Below are 13,467 nucleotides of genomic sequence, written 5' to 3' on the forward strand. Positions count from 1 at the left end.
TCAAAAGATGGACCATCAATATTTACTTACTAGTTTTTAAAAATCATAGAATGTGATCGTCTTTGATCTTCATCAGGAAGGAAATAAGAACTCCCCTTCAACTCCCATATATGTGGAATCATATATATATATATTTGTGTGTGTGCATGTGTGTGTGAATATGTTTCTGTATATTAGAAAGTGTAAGCTATAATGGACTGGCAAGTAATTTAGTAAAATACATCCATCCATTGAATAACTAAGAATGGTGGTTTTAGACATATTCCTTAAAGATAAAAGTTATCGCATAAATAGGCACGCATTTGATTATGTCACTTGAGACTATAGTGTTGAAAAGTAAAAACTGGAGATATCTTTATGTAATTTTTTTATCTATTATGTAATTTTATATTATTCAATGCCATTATGCTAATCTAAAAATGAATTATTATAGCTACTAATAATAAAAATCTTATTGAATGAAAACAGGCATGTTGTTTAGTAATATGAAGCATGACACATTTCAAAGAAAAACATTCTGGTTAGCATAAGCTGTTCACAGTATAGGCAAAGTGAAGTTTTAAGATTTTACTTGTAAATATCTGAATTATCAAATATTATATAAAATGTATATTAAGATTTAAAATATTTATTTATAAAATATCTAAATCACATCTTACAATGTACATATATATTTTATAATATATGATAAGTTATAAATTAGCGAACAATGTAAAGTTAGGGGAGAGAGTTTTCCAAGTAACACATGATGGCTCTAACCTTTTTTAATTTCAGTATGTAGACTGTTCAACCTTTGCCAAAGGTCTTACACTTCTATACATTTTTCTTGTCCTTTGCCTCACTCTATTTAAATGTCGCTTTGCCTGATTGTACTTTAATGTCCTTATCAGCACATTCTTAAAGTCATGTTTATTTAGAGGTGCTTAAATTCTCAATTTTTCTTATCTGTCTGTCTGTCAGTCTATCTATGCATCTATTTGTCATACTGCCAAAAAGGAATCAGCTATTTTAATTACAATGCTCCATAAAATATATTTCAATGAAAAATTGTGAACAACTGCCTGATACCATGGCGATTTTCAAAATATTTGAAATTTACTTTACATAGACAACTGCCTCTATGAATTCTCTAAAGTAATTATGTTTACATTATAATAAAATATTGGTTTAAAGTGATCAATGCAAATGTATGCACAGATTGGTTACTGTATTATTAGTTAATAATTCTATTAACTAAATTTTTCAAGATTAATTAGTTAATCTATAACTCCCACACACTGAGTTTGATATCCTGGAATAATGAATTTGCTAGTTTTAAAGACAGGGGACCAGTATATATTTTCTATATCATTTACCATACTGAGTTGTGTTGAGATCGACGAAGCACAGCCTATAGATGCACTAAAACAGCAGCATCATGGTGTTGCCTGTGTGGCCACAGCAAAAAGAAAAAAGAATCTATTAAAATGTTACTTACATTTGCAAAATATAATATGGCTGAGTAGTGGTGGCACACACTTTAAATCCCAGCACTTGGGAGACAGAATCAGGTGAACCTCAATGAGTTCAAGGCACATCTGTTCTACAAGAGCTAGGTCCACGACAGGCACCAAAGCTACACAGGTTCCCTGCCTCAAAAAACAAAAAAAAAAAAATGTTCCTTAATTTTGAATTATTTTTAAAATTGTGTAATAATAATTTCAATATAAAATAAGTTCATATCCTACTTTTTTCTTTTAATAGTCCGAAGACGAATGGAATCTTATATAAAGAAACACATAGTATATGACTTAGGGTTTTTAATATTAAAAAGTTTTACATAATGAACCATAACATAGGCCAAACTGAGTTTGAATTTAAATAACCTAACTAACTACCATATTGTTTAGAATAACTATTTGCAATCCTGGAAGAATAAGTAATTCATTCCTGACTGTCTAAAAGGCCTTACAGAACCCAAGTGCAGTGTCCTTCTGTTTTGATGCGTTCTACACCATTTGCAAGAATAAAGTATTGGTTGCAATTTAGTATTAAAATATAAAAGGTGGATAAACAACATACTGCTATCGCAATGAGACTGTATAAGTACTGTTAGCATATGAATTGTTGAGTAAAATGTATTATACAGTGAACTTCATGTTAAATATATTTGAGTTTGGTTTTCTGAGAACTACTTTGATAAATTGAAAAATTTAAAGTAAATTATTACAATCAATACTAATTATATTTTTGAGAGCAGTGGTAGGTTTAAATGAATGTGGCTGCAATGGAGAACATTTTTTTGAGAAATCTATTTGTACCACTGTATAATAACACACTGTCGTACATATCACAGCATACTGTCACTTAAGAAATGTCTTATATTCTTGGCAACAAAGAGCCAACCCTCAAAAATAGTCTGACATTTTTTAAACACAGAAGGAAATAGTGGTGTGAAATTGCAGTCTAGTTATAATTCCTTAAATAACCAGGTATGTGTTATACATGATGATTAAAATATCACATATAGTACTTAGAAGCCTATCTCATGATACCCACTGAATACATGAACATTTCTACATGCATAATGCATATGTGTGCATGCACTGCACATGATGTCTGTGAGCAGCCAGTGCAGTTGTTTTAAATATTGGCTCAAAGCAGATTATTTGGAGTGAGATTTGTTGAGCATTTACTTATATTTGGCAGACAATTTTGCCATTAACATTTGTTATTGGGGAATAGCCAAATTATTTGTGATTTTTATTAAAAACTTTTAAACAAACAAAAAGCAAAAGTGACAATAAAAATTCAAATTTTCTTTTCATTTATCTGCCCAGTTTTGGTATCAGGTGTATCCTGAATCAATTGTGAAATGGAATAATCAGTAGCATGGATAAGTTTACTGCATTGGATCCTGTTCTCCAGAATATGGGGCTATTTGAAGTGCGTTAACATATCCTCGGTTTCTACTTCATCACACTAGAAGGCAAATATTATTTTAAAGTGTGTTTGTGTGTGTTTGCATGTAAATTACAGTAAAATAATTATATTTGATGCGTAATTCTGGTTACCTTTAACATGTTATATGATTTAATTCATATAAATGAAAAATAGTGAAAAATTAAATTTGTACAGGCAACAATGGAGTGGCTAAGACAAGATAGTTTTAGTGAATTCAAAGCCAGTAGGAGCTACAGATTCTGTCTTTAGAAACAGAGAATGGACCAGATAGAACTTAGTGGTTCAGAGCACCCGCTTCTCCTGTATTGGACATGGTTAGATGGCCTTTAAGTCCAGTCACCTGAAGATCCAATAACCTCGTCTGCCTTTGCAGGCACTGGCAATCACAATGCACAGACATACTTACAGGCTGTTTTCATTAGGATTACTATTGCTGTTATGAATTACAACGACCAAAGCAACTTGGGGAGGAAAGTGATAATTTGGCTTATGTCTCTATGTCACTCTTCATCATTGAAGGAAGTCAAGACAAGGAGGAATCTAGAGACAGGAGCTGATACAGAGATCCCGGAGGAGTGCCTCTTAACGGCTTGCTCCTCATGGTTTGCACAGTTTGCATTCTTATAGAACCCAGGACCTCTAGCCCAAAAGTGGTCCCACACACAATGAGCTAAACCCTCTCCTATCAATCAGGAATTATAAAAATACGCCACAACTGAGCCTACAGCTCAGTTTTATGCAGGCATTTTCTCAATTGAAGCTTCTTCTTCTTAGTTGACTCTAGCTAGCATCAAGTTGTCAGAAAACTAGCCAGCATGCAGACATTCACACACACACACACACACACACACACACACACACACACACACACACACGAATCATTAATGAATAACCAAGAGAAATAATTAAAATTAAAATTGTCATGTAATAAGTAGTAGAAAATTCAGTTTTAAATGTAAATTTTGAAATGAAGACTCATTAATGTTAATTTATGTTCTTAGTGTTATATTTGGTAAGTTATAATCAATTATATATATGTATATATATGTGAACATTGACAAGCAAGACAAAAGAGGACCTATATCAGAAACATAAAAGATCATCATACAAACTATTTAAAAATGCAGTGATCTAAATGCTGTCATACAAAGAAATAGCATGCTGTGCTTAGAAAATTAAATAGATATTTTTCAAAGAAACATTTTTTGAACATTGATTATAAAATGGAAAAAAGTCAGGCTGGTTTGGCAATGTAGCTGTGCTCATAAAATTCTTACCCAATAAGAAGCACGAGGTCCTAGTTTTAATTCAAGAAGCACATATTTAAGCTCGCATACAGGCTTGTTGCCCATGTTCTCGAGAGTTGGAGACTGTCATATTCCCAAGCCTCTGGTCGTCCTGAGACTATGCTTTACCACTTGTGGTAGATAATACCTGAGCATGGATACTCAATGACCTCTGTCTTTCACACACATGCACACAAGTGTATCCCAGAACACATGAACTCACACTTAATCACACACATGCACATGCAAAGATGGGCTTGGGTATGAATGAAAGTATTCTTCTGTTTAATTAAAGCAAAGGCATAGCACCCATGCTGGTTCTTCCTCATCTTGCCTGCATAAGAAGAGATTACTCACACATCAGATAGTTGTTGAGCTGGTTTCAGCTGTAAGTCTATTGTGCTGGCAACACTAATTCAGGGGGGAATTGTAAGTTCTAAAGCCCATTTAAAAGGAGACAAGATGCAAGAAATGTTAGGAACAGAGGGACTTTTATTTTATAGGTACTCTATATAAAATATTTTGTTCCAATTTGTATATGTTCATGACCAGTTCATGTGGTTTTTAAATGAATGTTTTTTTTTACCCACCCTTGATAGCTTTTCTTTTTACTTTCTTATTCCTTACCTCACATGAGTTTCCTTGAATATGCATTAAAATGTTTAACACATAGAATTAACATTTACAAAAGCATTTGGTGGAGAAAAAAAGCCATAAGGAAAATGGAGAGATGTCTCAAATCCATTAAATTTATTTAATGGGCAGCGTTGTATGTATGCCCAGTTTTAAAAAGATATAATCTAACCCCAATAAACTTTTTTAAAAAAATTATCAAGACCTAAAACTGATGACTGTGTCAGGATTTTTTTTATTTGGGCTACCAACCAGCTCCCAAATCATGACAGGGGGCTCTTTTCTGGCTAGCTATTTTAACTTAATGTGTTTCTTTTTATTTACCTTTGCCTTGGGGCTTTTTAATTTTTTCTTTTTTCTATTCTGTATATCCTACTTTCTTGGGTCTTCTAGCTGCTGGTTGCCTGGCTTCTTGCCCTGGGTATTTCCCTCGTTCTCTTCTTCTGTCTTTCTTCTCTCCTTAAGTCTAGATCTCTCTTCCTGTTATTCTCTCTGCCCTACCTGCCCTGCATATCCTTTTCCTGTCTAGCCATTGGTCATTTACTTTTTATTAGAACAATCAGGTGCCTTAGGCAAGTAAGATGAAACAAAGGGAATACATCTTCCCATAATTAAACAAATGCAACATAAACAACCTTTACACAGTTTCACACACCTTTACACACACTTTTACCAAGTTTAAGTAATATTCTACAGCATAAAAAATGTAACACATGTTTACATTGTTAAAATATTATTTCACAATATATGATCGTATGTATTATTACATATTCCCAATGAGAGTGTTCTTGTGTGTTAGCATTTGTATCCAGGAGTGTCTCCAATGCCTATCTGTGTGGGTTTAAATATATATATGTATATATATACATATATATGTATATATGTATATATATACATATATATGTGTGTATGTGTGTGCATTTGTGAATGTGTTTGTGTGTAATCATTTACAACTGTGTGTAACTTTAAAGTCTGTGTAACTTTGTGTATATGTGCTCACATGTACATGTGTACATGAGTGTGTATTTGTGCATATATAATGTTGTTTGCTTATGTCTCTGTGTGCTTGTATGTGTGTATATGTGTGTGTGTGTGTGAGTGTGTGAAGTTTTCCAGTTTAACAACTTAGGGACAGAAACCAAATTTTCAAGAATAACATGTTAAGTTCTTTACAATTTACGTTTAACTGAGAACAGTTGACTAAATTTGTGTTCCAAAATATCTAATTATATTGTATCAAATTTACCAAAATTTAGAATATATGAATGGGGGAGTACCTTGGACTGCCCATAGGGCAGGGAACCCTGACTGCTCTTCAGACTGGAGAAGGAAGGGGAGGAGAGTGGGGCGTGGGGGGTGGGGGCAGGGAAAAGGGAGGCGGGGAGGAGGCAGAAATTTTTAATAAAAAAATTAAAATAAAATAAAATGTACAAAGCAAAAAAAAAGAATATATATGAGACTCTCCTATCCTCTTCAACCCTTTGATACTACAAGGATGTATCATGAGAGTAAGGTTTTGTTTCTTTGTTTGTAACAAAATATCACTAGATACCCCAGTCTGGCTTTCCACTTACAGTCCAGCCTCATGCCCCCCACTCTTGCCTCTGAATGCAGGATCTCTGTGTGCCCTGATCATGTTGGCTCTGGAGCCAGGGTGTTTTGTGTGTTCTGAGCATGCTATTTGTCTCAACTACTCTGAGAACCACAGATGTCTCAAATGTCTGAGAACTACAGCTTATACACTGAGGAAAGATAACAGCTTCATACAAAGTTATCCTGGTACCCCTGTCTCCTGCATGTGTTACTAAAGCTATTTTCTATTCAGTCAATGTTCATCCATTCATTCTTAGATAGCTAAAGCCAGGAATGTAAGCAAAGTTAATCCACCCTTCTCAGACTTTCAAACTTACTAAGGTTTAGCACAAGTGGTTTTTAAATGCAACAGATTGGAGTTTATCTTGGAAGGATGCTTCCATCTGTGAAAACTGTCACTGGAAAAGAGAAGAACACTTTAAAATAAAACCGCCAGCTGTATTGATAATCTTGCAGTGATAGGAAGGCCTGAATATGGTGGGACTATTTGTTAAATTAGTTATACCATACGACAGGAGAGCAGGCTTGACGAGCTTTGTGGTTCCCGATAATGACTTTGAAAATCATTAAATTGCAGAGGAATGGCACTAATGTAGTTTCAAGCTTTAATTTTAAAGTAAAAACAAAAAATATTAAAGTTATAATCATCTTAAAATTAACTAAAAGGCAAGTGTTGTGCTGAAGAATGTGCCATTAAAATGCTCTGGTACAAACTGAGGCTTTAGACCTGAAAAAAATAAAAAAGACACTGGTGAACTTTGTTGTTGATTTGAAAACAACCATCAGTTTTCTCTCAAAATTTTGATCGTGGAAGGAGTTCAGGCATCCTGAGCTCTCCAGAATACACATTATATATAAAACCAACAACTAAACCAAACAAAAAACTAGTAACAGTAACAAAAAACATCAAAATAATAAAGTTCCCATGGTGTATACAAAGATAAAAAATGACTGGACCTAAAGAGAATAAATTTTCTTACATTTTTGCTAACATAGCCCTATACATTTTTCTCTACATGAGGAAACAAACAATAAAAAGCTATAACAACTGATAGAATACCATGAAGAAAGGGTTGAAGTGGTGGTTTATCTTCTAGTGAAAGTCTTCCTGGGTGTCTATGAAGTACCTTTTCCATTTAAATTTTCTAGCCTTTACTTTTAAAAGGTTTAAGAGGCAAATCTCTTGTGTAGAAAGAGGACTTTAGAGCCATCTCACGTGTTGGAGAGACAGAATTGATATTGATCCTGCGCCTTTATGGGAAGAGTTGAGAAGCTGTCCCCTTCTTGAAAGGATCCTGAGTGGCTCTGCTGGCTGTACTCAGAACAACAAACACTGAAGGGATCTGGGCATCTTGAGAGTTTCCCAAGAAGGTAACTTGCAAGGTGCTTCATGTTTCAGTTTTTACACTACCCACTTGGCTTGTTTTTCAAGACAGGATTTTTCTGTGTAGCTCTAGTTGTCCAGAACTCTCCTTCTATCAAGACCAGGCTGACCTTGAACTCAGAGTTCCACCTGCCTCTGCCTTTGGAGTTTTGAGATTAAAGTTATGTAGCACCACCGCTCTGCTAATGCACCACCCATTTGAAAACCATCTTTCTGGTTCTCGGATACACAGCAATGTATCTAGGCTTTTTTTCTAGGCTGGTTCTGTGATCCCTCTGACACATCCTCTTTCCCAATTTCCTTTCTGAGAATTTCCATGCGATCTGTAATCTTATTATTTAATCTTTTAACACTTGAATCCTTCCATTAAAAATCTTCAATTAACCTGAACGTGGTGTCGCACACCTTTAATTTCAGCATGCAGGAGGCCGAGGCAGGTAGATCTCTGTGAGTTCAAAGGCATAATGGTCTACATATGGAGTTCTAGGACAGCCAGGCTATATAGAGAGACCATGTATCAAAAAACAACAACAACAACAACATAAAACTCATTCATTTAAAAGCTTAAATAAAAAATCTAAATCTGGAGGTTGGCAGTCAGGATTCGCTGTAATCTGGAACAAGCACAGTTTTCAAGTGAGTCTTCTGGATGTCTTTTCCTACATCAAGTACACTAGCCAACTGCACATCATCACTCCAGTGCCTACTCTGAACTTTCTCGAATGTTTACCCACAGTAATTTCCAATACTTTGGTTGTAATTCTCTCCTACCAAGAGCTATCATGTTAATATATTCTAAATACAGATGTCTTATAATGGTCTCCACCTGCTTTGTTTCTTTTCACTTTTTTTGGTATGTTCTTTTAAGCGCTGAGTTTTATGATTTCCATAAAAGTCTATTTATTTCCCTTTTCCTCTGTATGCTGTGGTTGAACTTTCATGAAAGAGAAACAGTTGCCTATTCTAGTTTAATGAAATTTTCTGACGAAAAGACCATTACCAAAGAAGCTATGCTCCAAATAATCTAGTGGAATTCAAACACAGTGAACGTAGGGGCTGGTGTATTCTACATTTCCAATGAGGTATGTGTGCGTGTGTGCATGCATATGTGAGTGTGTATGTGTGTGTGAAAACAAAAGACTGTGTTCTAACTAAATTGCACCGAGATGATTTTTTTTATTGCCATGGGTTGTACACTTTAGAGTTAATTCTGTCTTAATTGCTCAAGTGATAGTTGATATTGGTCAGCCAGTTGCTTGATTTTTATTCCTTGAGTTCCTTAGTTATGATCTGAATTTAAAACCATATTAATACTATCTGTTTAAAAAGCATATATTGGTTAATCTTTCTCATGTATCTGACAGAGCTGTTCTTGGGAGACATGAAATTAAGCAAATATATTTAACCTTCATGAATACTGTTAAAACCATAGGTTGTTTTTTTTTGCTTTTTTTAGTTCTAATTTATAAATTTTTTCTTTTATAACACAGTGACCTATTAATTATGGTGATGATTTTAGTTATTTTGCCCATTTTTTCTTCTCCTTTCTTGAATTGCTATCAACATTATTTTACTCGTTCTGTTCTCTTCAACTTACATGTTTTACTTACCACTTTTACTTAATGACCAGGTATTTATTTTTTATGTTAATACTCTAGAATGTTCTTAATTGAGTTCTGGACATTTCCCACAGTGAGCTATTAGTGAAGATCAGAAGAAATCAAGGATCGCCATAGTGGTAGGGAAATACTGAAGTGACTAAACAGGAAGCCTGTGACATTACTACAAGGGCAGTGACCTGGATCTGCACATAGCTCCCTTATCCACTTATCTGTGTATGTGTGTGTATATGTATACATGCATATCTGCAAGAATATCACATTTATTATAACCATAAAACCCAATACTGATTTTGTTTTAATGAAAATATCCACTTTATTTGAATTTCCTTGATTTTCTAATGTTCTCTATTTTTTTTCAGGACTCGCTTCAAGACACTGTATTTTGTTTATGTGATATGTCTCCTTAGGCTCTTCTTGACTGTCTTTACACAGATTGGTTTACACAAATCTTTTTAAGAAACATTTTTATACATATTAGGTCATAATTCAGGTTATCTCATTTTTGAACAAATCATGTTACAAAGTTATTGACAGTAAGACAAACCCTAAGCTATTTTATAGATATCAGATATGAGGGAATGAACTGATTGAGGTCTAGAGCAGGAGTCCCTCCCTGTATTAAGTGCCTATCTGGATCTGCTTAAAGCATGCAGTTGACGAACATCAGTCAACAGACTGTGTAGAAGAAGGAGAAGAGTTCTGATTGTTTTTTATTTAGCCATATGGAAACTTACCGAATATAACTTTTTGTTATTGCTATAGTCCAATGGCTCGCTCTATCTATCTATCTATCTATCTATCTATCTATCTATCTATCTATCTATCTATCTACTTTGTCTAGCAGTGCTCCACAGTTCCTTCATTAAAAACATAAAGAAGAATTTAAAGAAAGATATAAAAATATACTATAATATGTTGTAAACAATGGTCTTTTAAATGCTAAATTTCCGAAATTGATCAACTACTCTTTTATTAATACACAAGTATAAAGCTCCCATGCGGATGGTGTTCTTCTTATGATGGGGACAGATTCCTGATGACAAACAATTTCACAGCATATCTATCTCATTTTCTTCTTGATATCTTGAGCCCTAATGCTGTTACTTACCAGAAGAAATAAAATGCCACAATTGGGCATCTCAGGTATGCTATGCCTTAATACAAGCTCTGGTTTTGTTTTATCTCTACAGAACTACTATGGCGCAGCGAAGATGATTTTTTCTGACAATCCTCTTGGTCTTACTTGTGGAATGGTTTGTCCAACCTCTGACCTCTGTGTGGGAGGATGCAACTTGCATGCTGCAGAAGAGGGACCCATTAATATTGGTGGGCTGCAGCAGTTTGCTACCGAGGTATGTAACAGCTACACTTGCAGTATTTTTTCCTACTACTACAAAGCCAGAAGTTTATAAAATAATTGAAGTCCTTGGTTTGTGATGATACTCAACTTGTTTGTGTGTGTGTTACAAATGTGTTGTTTGAAATCAGAATCTTTATACAAAACTTGGCTATAAAAATGAAAGTTTATAAAACCATATGTCAAATTAGTTGTAATCCCAGCAGGTTATTAAAATAACTTAAACCAAAAATATCTAAATTGGATGATCTAGAAATAGAATTTGTTCATTAACTTCACATTGAAGTGTAGCGTGGAGACCCTATTAGGAAAAAAGGCTATATTCCTTAACTGATAATTTCCCCTGGAACTCGCTTTGATCTTTATGCCTAGAAATATATTTCAGCAGTACTTCATACTATTCTTTGAGTGATAGAGGTTAGGGAATTTTCAAAAAACCCTGAAATGGAATAATATTCTTTAACAACATTAAGAAGATAATTAGATTATGTGAGCTTATAGATTGAAAGCTACTCGGTTATTTGCACGGAAAAATGTTTAATGAAATGAAAGGTGGCTTTTTGTCATTTGTCACATAAACTTTGGTCCTGGCATTTTCTTTTATAAATCCTTTGTAAATGACTGATTCTCTGGGACATCTTTCTGCTCTCTGGGGTCTCCTGTTTGAAGTGAACTAGCAAGTCAATTCTCATGTATCATTCAAATGATCAGCTTATTGGGAGGTTCCAGTAAGATTTTATAATCTTGAGGGACTAGTTGGCTAGAAGACCAAATTAAATGTCTGTCTATGTCGGACTTTTAGTTAATGACTTAGCTCTCTGGTTGTGTCAACTTAAACACAATGTGCTCTTTCCCTTTAGAGCCTTCCCCATAATATCCCTCAAGCTTAAGTCACTCTTTGCCTTTAGTAATAAATCAGTGTTATTCCTTTCCTGCTTTCTGGCAGGTTAATTCTGAGGAAAGACCCCTGGGAATAAGAAAATGGAAACAATTTGAGGTTGTGAGTTGATGCAATAAATTCTTGGATTTAATTTCTTTTCTTACCAAATTAAAAACTGCCATTAGGCTTACCTGACCACTGCAAGGAATAATCTCTACAACCTGGGAAAATCCGTAGTTGATGGAGGAGATTCACTTGGATTCCTCTCCATATTTCTTGGGGGAGCCTATTGCTTTATCATTAAGCCAGGATGAGCTTACTCAGAATGCATCACAGCAAATGAAGACTCATACAGTATGTACATGAACTGAACTGACGTGCCTAAACAAAATGATTTGTTCGCAGTAGTTTTTCAGGGATTTGGACATGAATGGGACAAGCTTATAGAGGCAGAAAGAGGTAGACAAAAAACAAGGAGGGGGAGAATGGAGAACTAAAGAGAAGGCAACGGAAGAAGGGAAAAAGAGGAAGGAAGGAAACGAAGGCGAGGGAGGGAGATAAAGAGAGAAAGACAGAGAGAAAGTAGCCAGAGAGGAAGACAACCACACACAGAGGAGAGAGATCAAGACAGAGATAGAGAGAGACACACATAGAGAGAGATGGAGGAATGGAAAGAAGAAGGGACAGAGAAGAGAAAATATGAATGAATATGTGAATGACTTTTCTACTCTTACTGAGTTTTAATAAACTCCTACTTCATAGAGTATTTATTGGTAAGGACTTTCACATTGTCCTCCTTGCTATACAGAAGTCGTCAGAAATTCATTGAGAATCAAGTGCACACACATGTGGGTTATGTAAGCCCTACCTGATAAAGAATTGAGTACAAACAAGGAGTGTCTATAAATTCATCCTAAGTGAATAAAGAAACTGTAAAATGGATGTGGCATTCTATTTTATTTCCTTAAAACTGCGTTTCATAACTAGGCAGTGGTGGCACACGCCTTTAATCCCAGCACTCAGGAGGCAGACACAGGCGAACTTCTGTGAGTTCGAGGCCAGCCTGGGCTACAGAGAGAGCACCAAGACAGGCCTTAAAGCTCCACAGAAAACAAAACAAAAATGAAAAGCAAAAGCAAAAAAAAACCCCTGTGTTTCATAATCAAAAAAGATAAAAGACTGTAATGGAAACTGCATATAAGGGCGCCCCGTTCATTTTTTTACATTGGCCAGGTTTATAAAGTCCCATATTTATTATGTTAAAATGGGGTTTACTTAAATGTTCTGGGTATTATTACACTGTGTGAAAATAGATTGCTGTGTTGATTTAATAAAGGGCTGAAGAGTCAATAGCTAGGCAGGAGGTGTAGGTGGAGAGAGAAAGGAAAGGAATAGGAGGAGGAGTCAAGAAGCAGAAGATGCAAGGAGAAACAAGGAGGAAACAAGAGGTGGAAGACAAGAGAAGTAACACCACATAATAGAAAGTAGATTAATATGGACAAGTTAATTTAAGTATAAGAGCAAGTTAAGAACAAGCTTAAGTTACAAGGTGAACTTTTTTTATTTAATTTTACTTTTTTAAAAAAAAACTTTTTTTTTTAAATTTTACATGCCAAATCCATTTTACATTCTCTCCCCTTCTTCTTCTCTTTCCATCTCCCCCACAACCCTCATCACCTCCCACCCCCCCATCCAACCTTAGAGAGTGTAAGTCTTTCCACGGGAAGACAAAAAGTCTAGCACATTGCTTTGAGGCAGGACCAAGGCCC

The 13,467-nt window shown here is 35.0% G+C and overlaps 1 protein-coding gene across 2 annotated transcripts in view; it reads left to right on the forward strand.

Annotated features, from left to right (window-relative positions):
* Positions 1–13,467, forward strand: part of Dpyd (dihydropyrimidine dehydrogenase) — a 763,700-nt gene that overhangs the window by 189,404 nt on the left and 560,829 nt on the right. For both annotated transcript variants that reach the window (XM_005357199.2, XM_013350051.1), the window contains exon 5: positions 10,652–10,813. In XM_005357199.2, the coding sequence (XP_005357256.1) occupies positions 10,652–10,813 (162 nt within the window). The remainder of the gene's footprint in view (positions 1–10,651; positions 10,814–13,467) is intronic.

The sequence above is a fragment of the Microtus ochrogaster genome, chromosome 21 (assembly GCF_000317375.1).
Source record: "Microtus ochrogaster isolate Prairie Vole_2 chromosome 21, MicOch1.0, whole genome shotgun sequence".
Taxonomy (NCBI): domain Eukaryota; kingdom Metazoa; phylum Chordata; class Mammalia; order Rodentia; family Cricetidae; genus Microtus; species Microtus ochrogaster.